The sequence below is a fragment of the Zonotrichia leucophrys genome, chromosome 1A (genome assembly GCF_028769735.1).
Source record: "Zonotrichia leucophrys gambelii isolate GWCS_2022_RI chromosome 1A, RI_Zleu_2.0, whole genome shotgun sequence".
NCBI classification, from domain to species: Eukaryota; Metazoa; Chordata; class Aves; order Passeriformes; family Passerellidae; genus Zonotrichia; species Zonotrichia leucophrys.
In genome coordinates, this window is record NC_088170.1 from 35,923,508 (window position 1) to 35,935,589 (window position 12,082).

At 50.0% G+C, this 12,082-nt stretch overlaps 1 protein-coding gene across 1 annotated transcript; it reads left to right on the forward strand.

Annotated features, from left to right (window-relative positions):
* The first annotated feature begins 2,760 nt into the window (after window positions 1-2,760).
* Window positions 2,761-11,974, forward strand: ARHGDIB (Rho GDP dissociation inhibitor beta). Its single transcript, XM_064702177.1, has 6 exons — window positions 2,761-3,365; window positions 6,694-6,882; window positions 7,445-7,528; window positions 8,385-8,461; window positions 10,304-10,367; window positions 11,307-11,974. The coding sequence occupies exons 2-6, from the start codon at window positions 6,705-6,707 to the stop codon at window positions 11,504-11,506; spliced, it is 603 nt and encodes a 200-aa protein (XP_064558247.1). The 5' UTR covers window positions 2,761-3,365; window positions 6,694-6,704; the 3' UTR covers window positions 11,507-11,974.
* The last annotated feature ends 108 nt before the right edge of the window (window positions 11,975-12,082 follow it).

Sequence of the window (12,082 nt, forward strand, 5' to 3'; positions counted from 1 at the left end):
TGGCCAGAGCTGACACTCACCTTGCTGCACCTGATGATGAGAACTTGCTGAACTGTGAGATCGTCTTCCCAGCGTGTCACCTGCACCCTTCCTGGGACTGTAGAAAGCTTGAGGAGGAGGCAAAACTCATGACAGTGACAGCATTCAGCAATGTTATTCACTAGACAGAAATCATAGTTAGTAACTGTGTACTGAGTTCAGTGAAAATACAAATTAGTAGTTCCAAAACAAATCGTTTTACAAGATCAGCATTAAAGGTATTACTTTGTTGAGACTCTTAAAATTTCAAACATGGATTCCCTACCTGGACTGAAATTTATTTTTATTTTTCCCCTCAGAGCTTCCAGCCTGGTAAATTTCAACTCCAAATTAGACAGTTTTTGAATTTACAAGTAGGTGAAAATAACAGATTCTAACAGGTAAAATTTTACTGGATTAGTCACTTCTAAAGGTCATAAAGTAGTTCTGTTCCTCAAATGCAGTGAGCAACCTGTTCCACAGAAGATGGAGATGACATTAAGCAGCACAAAGCTGCAATGCACCACCACTGCAAAAAGTTCAAATCTAGAAATACTGGATACCTAATGGCAGCAATCCAAATTCAAACAGGAAAAAATGCCTGATTTTTTAAAATCATACTGTTTTTAAAAAAGTCAAGGTTTATTGTTTCCAATAGGGTGCTACAGACATATATGACTTCGGAGTACAGGCTTTGTAGTTGAAGGATATGCATTTAAAATTTTGCATAAACTTTTTGAAATAAACTTAGACATTAGAGGTTGATCACACCTATTATTGTGGTGTATTAATTGTACAATCAGCTGTAATCAATGGGGTAAAACTAAATAAGACCTAATCATAATATTCTAAGTAAAAAAATATTATTTTCCAGCTGAGAACACATTTGAAATTTTACCATGTTTTTTGCAATAAAGCAGGTACACCTTATGAGTTGTCCCTGCCTCCTTCTGTCACAGACAAAAGAACTGGCTGGGGTTGGGCAATGTCTGCCAAGAGATGATCTTCATGGCATGGCATCAGTTTGTCACAGATGAAATACTCAGTGGCAGGGATTTGCTGTCAGTGATGTCCTGCTCCATTGTGGTTCAAACCTTTCCTTCCTTCCAGCAGAGCAGTGACGTGGTTGCCCAGCAGGATGCTGGATATGCTGACCCAAAGGATCATGCCTGGCTTCTAGGTTCCCATCTGCTTGGCATGGTGTGATTCCAATGTCTACAGCTCCTTCTCACACTGCTTGTGAACAGGAAGAGGAGGCACAGAGCAGTTACATGATGTCCCCATGATTACATGCTGACTAATTTCTAATTTAGGAGTAAAATCTGTTTCCCCTGCATGCTAGGCAGATGAAGCCATGTAGGTTGAGTGCACATACATATGGTGGCACACAGCTACACATCCCTATACCTTTATGCATATTTGTGGATGAACTGATCTTAATTTATGCTCACATGTGTTTAGAAATACCATGTAAATATCTACACAAAGGCACGTGCACTCTGGTGTTTAACTAAAAAGAAGCCCACAAAAGAGACCAAGCTAATCTCAACTGTTCTTCAGCAAGAATGATTGCAATAACACTACTTACAGTGGCACTGTACCCAGTGGATAAAACCAAGGGAATTTCAAACCAAGCCATGAGTGAACAGGAACCTCAACCCACACCTCCTCCCAGCTAAACTGTGTTCAGTTTCTAAACTGAAATCAGAGACTTAGCAAAGAAACCAAGATGAGAAACTGTTGTACAAGACAGAGGGGCTTCCTCAAATCTTTCCACAGTAAACACATCCAACTCTTCACAGCTTTGCCAGGCCAGGACTGCTTACATGAACAATATGAACTGCCATAAAGTGGCACTGTAGTTGAAAGAATTTGCTCTGTTCTTTCCTCATCCTCATCCCCATCCCACTCAGCCACTGGCATAAAAGTTTAGTCCCATTTGTCCATTATAAACAAGTATGGGGAAACCTATCTGGGTTGAAAACTCACCAATGTATACTCACACATTTGCTTACATGTTTTTTCCCTGGTACCATTTGAACTCATCTAACTACTGCATTCAAGTCAGGTCCCTTGTGCTGGCCCAAGGGAAGGGTTAGTGTAGCAGTGAAAAGGAATGGCAGAGAATAAAATAATTTTTCTTGATGGTGAAACTAATTAATGGAAGCTTGAAATGTTTCTGAGGTTATAGCCCCTGATAAATGGGAATCCATTGTCAGACAGATATATGCTCTGTTTTTGCCTTGAAATTCATGAGGCAAGGATCATTGTGCCACCCATAACCTAAATGAAAGAAATATCTGGCTGGAAAAATCAATCCCCCCTGTTCTGCGATCTCTTAATCCCTGAAGAAGATCCCTTTCCCTCAGTTGTTCGCAACCTTTAAAAATTTGTGTACAATAAACACTTTTAATGGATATGTGGATCTGGGGCAGTGAATGTAAGCCCATTGGCAATAGATATGCTTTCCTTATTTTGCTGCTGTAAATGCATTAAGAGCAGTGTATCAGTCATTGCAGGGCCAGCTTTGTCGTTTGCAAAACAATAATCTAATTTGTGGTGCACTAAGGACTATGTACATGAGGGATTTATGTGACTGATGAACTAAGTGGGCACTCCATGAGGGGCAAAGAAAGAGGAAATCTGCTGATATTTCACAAAGTAAGGGGTGTAAAATCTTTCCGATCATTTAAGCAACCCTGGGAAATAAGAGCTTTTTCTTCCTGAGGTAGCTGATCTTGGAAACTGCTTCTGTGAGAAGGGCTGGGAGTTGGGAACAATAAGCTGATTAAGTGCAGCAGGTAGCAGGAAAAATGAGGTTCATAAGAACCTCCATTTCCAACACTGCTTATCTTCCCACGTACGCAGGAATACACAACCCGATTCTCCGCATATTTTAATCGGTGTAAATCAGCGCCACTTTTTGAAACCGACCATAATTACAGCAGGAAAATAAACAAAATAAAAGCCTGGGGAGGAAAACAAAGCCATCACCCCCTCGCTCCCGGGCACAGCAGCCCGAAGCGGCGCACGGCGAGCACTCCCGCGTCCCCGGCCGGGCTCAGCTCCGCAGACAAAGCCCTGCGCACCTCTGCGCAAAAGGAGCGGGCGCAGACAAAGCGGGGCAGGCGGCGGAGCGCCGCAGCATGCGGGGCCGCCAGGGCTTCCTCTGCTGCGGGTGGGCTGCTGCTGCCGCCGCTCTTGGTTTTTTTTTTTTTTTTTCGCTGCGTGTGAGTGTTATTTTTTTTTTTCTCTCTTCACCAACTTCCTTCCTGCTCCAACTGCCAGAGCTCGGGGCTGAGCGCTGACAGCAGAGGAGGACCCCGGCCGCAGGCGCCGCTCCGCCGGTGAGTGCGAGGGGCGGGCGGGGGCAGGGGCACGGACGGCGCGGCCCCGGCTCGCTCCCCGCGCTCTCCGCGACCCCGCTCCGGGGCTGGCGCCGGTGCCCGCTCCTGCCCGGGGCGGCGGCAGAGCCCTGCCCGACCCGACCCGACCCGACCCGACCCGAGGGGGAAGCCGGGCGGCGCGCTGCCATGGGGCCGGGCAAGGAAGGGAAGCGCCCCGCGGTCCCGGGCTGTGCCCGGCGCTCCCCGGGCAATGGGCTCCCTTCTGCACCCCGGGGCTTGGGATGGGGAGGCCGGGGCTGGGGGCGCTGCTGAGTCCGGTGCGCTTCTCCCCCTTCGCGGAAAATTACTTCCTCCCTGCTAAACCCGCTTCCTGGAGATTAGCCCTCGGCCAGGGGGTGGTTTGGATAAGTGATGAGCAGACGGAGGGCAAGTCAAATAGTGTCCCTCTGATAGCCCTTTTTGTGCCCCGTGGAGGCACGGGGGGTGAGGAGGTGCCCACCCTCCGCCTTGTGACTGCCCCTCCTGCTGCAGGTGCGAGGGCAGCTGTCTGTCCGCGGCACTGGCAGAGCCCAGCTGCGAGACGCTCCTCCCGCCAAGGCGTGATTCCGTCTTTGCCTCCTGCAGCCATCTCTCGCTACCAGGGACCCCTAGCCCTGCCCTTGCCCCCTCCCTGCTGTTTCACGGGTGCTGCCAGGCCTCAGGGATGCAGGTGACGCAGGACCGTGGGCTGGAGCTGCAGAAAAGCGAGAAAAATGTGGCAGGGCAAGACACCAGGCACACAGATTTCTCCTTGCATATAACAGTGTAGGGTTAATTTTCTAAATTTAGTGAGGCTCTTGGTCTGAATGGGGGCTCCGTATTAGCCTGGGCAGTGGCACAGAAACTCAGGAATCCCCGCAGCAACATGGTGTCTCTGGTGCCTGAGCTCAGGAATGTGTCTCAGCTTGCAGAGAGCACCAGCAAGTAGGGGCAGGAGCAGCTGAGATGGGAGCTTTCCTCTTGGTCACCGCCTGCCTTGGAGTTTGGCAGGAAGGCAGCGTCAGGTCCATGGCTTGGGGAAAAATGCCAGAACTTGGTCTGATCGGTGCCATCCTGAGGCGCCTGTGAGCCAGAGGTTGTTCATCCCAGACAGTCTGGCTGGTCCTGTTCCCTGCAGGATCTTGCTGTTGGCATGGCAGATTGTCTGTGCACCTTTCAGGGAGGTTCAGAACCTAAAAGCATTCCCCCTCAAGTGAGCCACCCCCGGGGGCTGGCAGGGACAGTCTCTGTGGCATGTGTGGTGCAAAGGGAAGGTCTGAGCGATGAGGAGCAGCCAGCAGATCCAGTCCTGACTCTGCCTTTTCTCTGCAAGAGGGCAGAGATGCCTCTTTCCATCCCCTGTGATAAACTACAGAAGGTGGGCATGGGAGGATGGGGGCAGGCAGGCGCCTGTGCTCGTGCTGGTGGCAGATGCAGCCTGGTGTTGTGGAAAGCTCGGGTCAGTGCTCAGACCTGCAGCTGGAGCCCAAGTGGAAGGCAAGCCTTGGCACTGGCTGTCATGGCTAACCACAGCCTCCTCCTGTGCTGCCAACGTGGAATGGCACTGACGGGATTGTGAGGCTTTCTAAGGTGACTCTGCTGGGGCTGCAGGATGCTGGGGCAGGTGTAATTGCTGCTTTAGGGAGGGAGCTTTTGGTTTCCTTTCTCGTGAGGACAAGCTCAAGGGCCTTTCCTATGGTATTTGGGTATTTCACACTCCTAGGTCTGGGCATGAACTGAACCAGGGCTATTCAGCTACTGGGACCTGTTTTTTTTCCTGTTTGTTTGGGTTGAGATTCCCTTTTATTTCCCATGTGCCTATTCTGTACTAGTTCCTCATTCACCACAAAATTGCAAAGTTGTCTTGCAATGGCCATTTCCAATTAAAATAGCTGACTGAATCTTCTTGTTTGTGTGCTGGTCAGTTCTTTTCTGTCCTTTTGCAACGTGCCAATGTACCACTCCTTGATTATTTTTGTTCCCTGCACTGGAATTGCTCTGAGAGGTCTGCATACTACTCAGAGTTGCCTGGCACCACTTGATGATTCACCTTAAACAGTTGATTTTTCCTTTTTTAATTCTTTTTTGTGTGTGTTTCTTTTCTATTTTAATAAATGAAAAAACTATCACATTAGCTCCCAGTTTAACTTTTGGGAGCAGGGGCAAATGTTAAGGCCACACAGTTGCAGAGAAAGACAAATTATTTGTTTGGAAAATTGCAAATAAGGAAGCAAAAGGGGACTTTTTAGTAGGAACAGTCTCAAAAAAGCCTGAGTGGAAGTGAACTGAATGATCTGTGTAGCTTGACCAAATCCTTTTGCTGCCATAGACCAAGGAATGGCTCGCCCATGTGTGACAGCTGTTCCAGGGCACTGCTCTGTTTTTCAGCCTTTCTCCCAGGAGTGGGAAGGTGGCTGGGACCATATGGCTGCCTCCTGGAGGCAGACACAGCACTGCTTACCTCTCCTGCCTGCCTCCTGCCCCCATCCCATGCTCTGCCCCTTGGTTGCTATTTCCCTGCTCTGGCTCCATTTGGGGTGCCAGCCCAGCAGTTTCGCTGCCCGTGTGCCATTCAGGACCAGCCCTGCTGACTGCGGCTCAGCTCTCCTGCCTCTCCCTCCGAGGGCACCGCTGGAGCAGCACGGCTGTGCCTGCTCCTCTGGGCTCCCATCCTGCTCCCTGCTCAGTGGGAAGGGCTCCTGCTGGGTGCCTGGAGTGAGCTGTTCGTGGGAGCGCAGGCAATGCCAGCAGATAGACTTTGCTGCCCGCTTCCTTGAGAGCTTCAGCTGACTTGCTGATCTGAGAAAGTGGCTGTCAGATATTCTATCTTTCTGTGAAATGAGGGTTTTAACCCTTTATGAGAGGGTGGACGAAACATCTGTCCTTGGCTTTATTCGTGTTTCTCTGCACTCCAGCGTGTGGCAGTGGCTCTTTGTGCGAGCCCTGTACGATGGTTTGTAATTGCAGGGTTGCCGGCCACAACTGTGCTGCAGAGTGGCTGTAAATCACTCTGGCTTCAGCCTCTGCTCCCGCACCTCCTCCCTGGGAGCGAATAATGGTGTAGGTCTGCGAGTGCGCGTGGAGCCTGCAGGGAGAGGAGCGGGGGTAGGGGGGATCGTGTTGGAGCCAGAATATCAGCACAGCAGTGTCTGGGTTGCAGCCGATCGCCGTCGCCATTTGCCTGTAGGAATCCCGCTGCCTTCGGCGCTGGGTGGGTGCCTGCCTGCCAGGGCACTGAGCCACACTGTGAGTGCCCCCGTACTCCCAATCCACAGCAATCTCTCTGACTGCCCCCTCCTCTGTCACCCAGACCAAGCCACCATGACTGAGAAGACGCAAGAGCCTCATGTGGAGGATGATGATGATGAGCTGGATGGGAAACTCAACTACAAACCTCCTCCCCAGAAAACACTGCAGGAGCTGCAGGAGTTGGACAAGGATGATGAAAGCCTCGCTAAGTATAAGAAGTCCCTGCTGGGAGATGGACCTGTGGTAGTAGGTAGGCTGGGGCACACTGGCAGGGAGGGACTGCAGAGATGTACTGCAGCAGGGTGCTGTTGCTTCAGAGAAGAGGGATCCTGTTTGCCCAGGGACATGCACTGCTTGTCCTGGAGAACTGGGGATGGGCAGCTGGAAAGTTGCACATAAAGGAAGCACGGAAGATGCTCAGAGTGTTAGGAGTTAGGAGGATTACTGGGGAGTGCTGGCATCAGAAAATGACTTGTGATGGGAGGTGTGTGGGTCTCAGAGGACTTTTGGGTGTTTTGAAGGGGTCAGCCTATGCTGAAAGGTGGTCTTGTTGCTCAGAATGATCCTAAGAAGGAAATTTTCTGTGGTGGAAAGACCACCTCTAGGTATTGTGATGGAGGCCAGAGGGATCCATGTGGAAGGACTGGGTAGACATGTGGTCCTGTTGTGCTAAGGAAGCCTGGCATTACTGGGTGTTAATTGAAATGCAGTTTCTGTGTGGCAAGGCATCCCTATTTCTTCAGTGTCATTCCCCTCTGATTGCATCTAATTTTGCAAGCTGACAGCTTCCCCCTGACTTTTCCTACCTGCAGACCCAACAGCTCCCAATGTGGTGGTCACCCGACTCACTCTGGTTTGTGACTCTGCTCCAGGACCCATCACCATGGACCTTACAGGTAGGCACAGGCTCTGCCCTTGGTCATAGAGGGGAACAACCAAAGGCCCTGGCATGCTCCAAGTCAAAAGAGAGTTTGTCCTTGGGATGCCACAGTGGGTTTTAGAGGAGCTCTGAAGTCATCTTAGCCTTGTTTCTTATTTTAAGGTATACACATATAAATAAAAAAGAAGGAGATGTAACAGAGGAAAATATTGAGGTATTTTCCTTCATCTAGACTGCTGTAGGAGCTCCTGGGTTTCTCTTGCCATCTCTGCTTGCTTCCTTCGAATGACACTTCATGAGCACAGGGGATGTGCATGCATTTGGGTAGCAGGCTGTATTGAAACTTCAGAATCGAGCAATACTGCAGTTCCGGCTCCTGGGGGCATGGGGAGAGAGCCTTATAAGGGCTTTTCTGCAGAGAGAGGAAGCTGGGCCTGGAGAGGCAGAGAGGCTTCCTGTTCACCCAAAACCACCCAAAACCCCTGTGGGGCCCAGGCAGCCTTCCAAGCTGGGCTGGAGCTGTGGAACCAAGCTCTCACCAAGCCAGGCTGGGCATGGATGGAGCATAGACACACTGCTGCATCTGCTCTACAACAAGCCTGTGCACAAACATCTTTGTGTACATGTGCTCAGACCTGTGTGTGCTCAGGCATTATCTTCTGTGGGCACAGATACATACGAGCACCCAGGAATTTCTGTGTGTTTGGTCACACAACTCAATCTCACAAGGATGTCTGCATGCTCATTTTACAGGTGTCATCCTTTGAAGGGATGCTCACCTCTGGCAGCAACCCCACTCCCATCTTCCCCCCTGTGCCTGGTCTCTCCTTGCTGAGACATCTCTAGCTGACACCTTGATTCTCTTCTTGCAGGTGACCTTGAAGCACTCAAGAAAGAGACCTTCGTATTAAAGGAAGGGGTGGAATACAGAGTTAAGATCCACTTCAGAGTGAGTTGTTTTCCTTCCAGTTGCTTCTTATCAGTTGCTAAGGCCAGTCAGTGGCAGTCTGTCAGATAACTAGAGCCAGACTAGTTAACTAGACAGAATGCCTGCCCAAAAGCTGAACACTTGCAAAGCTCCCCTAGCTTCAGGTGTTGTTCTACCCAACAAGGGATGAGGTATTTCCAGGAAATCATTTCTGCTTGCTCATCCCTTGGAGGAAGTTGGTTTCTGTTTGCTCACACTGATAAATGAGTGGTTGAAAAGCCACATGGGTAGTTTTGGCTGGGTTTGGTTTTGCTTCTTAGCCACTGGAAAATCTTTACTCCACACTAAGTGGAAATTAACTGGGAGGGGAAGAGAGAAAAGAGAAGAGAAGAGAAGAGAAGAGAAGAGAAGAGAAGAGAAGAGAAGAGAGGAGAAGAGAAGAGAAGAGAGAGAGAGGAGAGGAGAGAGAGAGAGGAGAGGAGAGGAGAGGAGAGGAGAGGAGAGGAGAGGAGAGGAGAGGAGAGGAGAGGAGAGGAGAGGAGAGGAGAGGAGAGGAGAGGAGAGGAGAGGAGAGGAGAGGAGAGGAGAGGAGAGGAGAGGAGAGGAGAGGAGAGGAGAGGAGAGGAGAGGAGAGGAGAGGAGAGAAGAGAAGAGAAGAGAAGAGAAGAGAAGAGAAGAGAAGAGAAGAGAAGAGAAGAGAAGAGAAGAGAAGAGAAGAGAAGAGAAGAGAATGGCTATTCATGAAGTACCGATTCAGTCAGTAATACTGGGCTTCATGTACACATTAAGAAGATGTAATATTGTAGCACTTGGCTGAAGATGCCTGAATTCTTCAGGTTGTGATATACCTAAATGGGCTTATTTCTCCCTCACTCCCATTAATCAGTGTGTCAGCCATTTCTTCTGTTTACAGCTGAAAATGGAGCTTGGCCACGCTGCAGTGTGGCATCCAGCACTGAACCGATTATCTCTGCAAGTGCTTACTTCAAAGCTGGGCTTGGAAGAGAAGGCAAAAAGGGAAGAAATAGAATTCTCCTGAGACAGATGAGGGAAAGTGTTAATACTGTGGGCTCTGTAGGGCAGATTTCCCTTTTTCTCTGAGGCTTGCTGTCTCAGAGATGAATGCCCCCCAATGCTCTCCCCTGAGACACCTCCAGCTCTCTTTTGTGCTGTGAAATATTTCCATCTGTATCTGTGCCTTGTTGACTGGAGACACCTGAAGCTAGACAGGTTATTCTAATTTCCTCCCTGAGTTCCATGGCTGGTAAGGGCTGGTACTGTGGGAATTCTACCCTGGAATGTAAAAGAATCTGTCCATCTTGTTTTCAGATTGAGTAGTGTACACTGTGGGAAGGCAGTGTATGCTGGAGGGGAGGAGCAGCACTGGATACATCCAAGCTATCCATGGGAGATTTGAGTAAAGATTTATGAAAACTGTCCCTGTCTTTTGAGAAGAAACTTGCCAGCTCCCCATGGAGCTTAGAGAACACCTGGGAGCTGCCCACCCATTGGGGCTGAAGGGATGACTCTAGTTACCCATGATGGTTTCCAATAAGAAAATTATTAAACAGGAACCCCTTGCTTCACTTTTCTTTGTCCTTATCAGCATGTCTTGAGAACCTTACTGGTGTGCTCCAGTCAGCTTCAAAGCTGGGCAAAGGACAGGGAAGTACAAGAGCTGCACAGAGGATGCTAAAGGTCTCCAGGTACCTATGGAGAAGTTGTTTAGGGACCTGTTCAATGTCCCCTGTGCTGAGGCTCCCTTCTGTAGGGAGCCAAAATGGGTATGTCCTTCACGAGGGAGAAAATCATCAGGTACAGAACCAAAGCTCCTCTCCTGACACTTCTGGTTCCTTCCTGCAGGTAAACAGGGACATTGTGTCGGGACTGAAATACGTGCAGCACACCTACCGGACAGGGGTGAAGGGTGAGTAAGAGCCCTGCATGCCCTGCACAGCACTGCTCCTGCCTCTGTGTCCCTCCTCTGGAACAAGTGTTCTGCAGCTCTGGGCTGGGGCAGACGCCCCCTTGGTCCCAAGTCCCACCCTGTGCTAACACTCAAGAGGTGACTTCTCAGCAGAGTGCCTGCTTCACCCAGGTCAGTGGTTCCTTGTTCTGTGCACACTCAGTGTGAGCCAGCTCTGGGCTCTGTATGCTACACCCCAGTCTGCAGCAGCAAAGTCCACAGAGACTCTGCTTGGACAGTGCTTGCCACAGGTTGCCTCTCCATACAGAGCTCTTCTCCTCCCCTCCACCCCCTGTGCAGTGGCTCAGCCTGTGTGGAGCTTCCCACCCTCTGAAAGCTCTTCAGAAGCCTTTGGTAAAATTCAGACCTGCTCTGTGGAACTTCCCATTGTGTGCAGGACCCTGTATTTGCCCCTGGGTTCTCCTCAGTGCTGCTGGGCTTGGACAAGGCAGAGGAAAGCCCCATTTTGCACACACACAACCCCCACATGCACTTTTGTGCAACCACCTCTAAGGCTTCAGCATCCTGTTCAGCACACATTGCTGGTGTCTTCTCACCAGTAGAGAGAAGTAGTGGGAAATCAAGGTAGATCTTGAGCCATGTGCTGGGTGTACTCACGGCCAGAATGTTCAGCTTTCTCCCAAATTTCTCTCAAACCAGGACAAGTACATGCATGTGAGAGTGCACAAACTGAGTTGCCTGATCACCTGCCCATCCATCTGTGTTATCCTTCCAGCTGTCCTTATGCTTCACTAACCCACTTTTCCCCGTGATTTTTCTCTCCTTTGCTGACATGGGCTGTTCCTTTCTCCCCCATCTCCTTCCTGCTCTTTTGCTCATGGCTCTCCCTCATCATTCCCCATGTGAGGGGCTCATTCCCTGTGGATTGTTTTCTCCTAGTGGACAAAGCCACATTCATGGTTGGCAGCTACGGGCCACGGCCAGAGGAGTACGAGTTCCTGACGCCCGTTGAGGAGGCTCCCAAGGGTATGCTGGCTCGAGGCACCTACCACAACAAATCCTTCTTCACGGATGATGACAAGCACGACCATCTCACCTGGGAGTGGAACCTGTCCATCAAGAAGGAATGGACAGAATGAGTTCACCCAGTTTGCCTTCCCCCTTCCCGTCCCCTTGCCTCCTGCACCAGTCTCCAGGCCTTTGCTGCTTCTTCTGATACACTGAGAACAACCCAGCCACCACCCCATCATAACCATAATGGGTTAAATTGGGAAAGCACCTCCCTCCCTCCTTCTCCCCCAGTAATTCCTCCTGTTGTCCCCATCTCTCCCATACCAACTCCAGTCCTGGAAGTGCCTTTTCGAGGAAACAAGATCACCTGGCAGGGGTGGACTGGTCCCTGGAAAATCCCTCTCTTGAGTTACACTTGCCATGTGCTCTGACTCATTGTAAAGGGTTACTTACCTCCCGTGATGGTCTCCTGGTCTGTGTCTGGTGCCCTACCCTGTTAAAATCCATCCTTGTGCAGGCAAAGCCAGTCAGGGGGAATGCAGCTAGATGCCGTAACAAGACTTCAGTGTCTGAGAATAAAACCAGTTTCTTTCTTCTTTTCTGCATGAGTGTCACATTCTTTTCTAGAGCATATTTCTCAGTGCTGTGTGTGTGGAGAATGCAGTATAGGAAGGCTTAAGAGCATATTTCAGCAGGGAAATAGC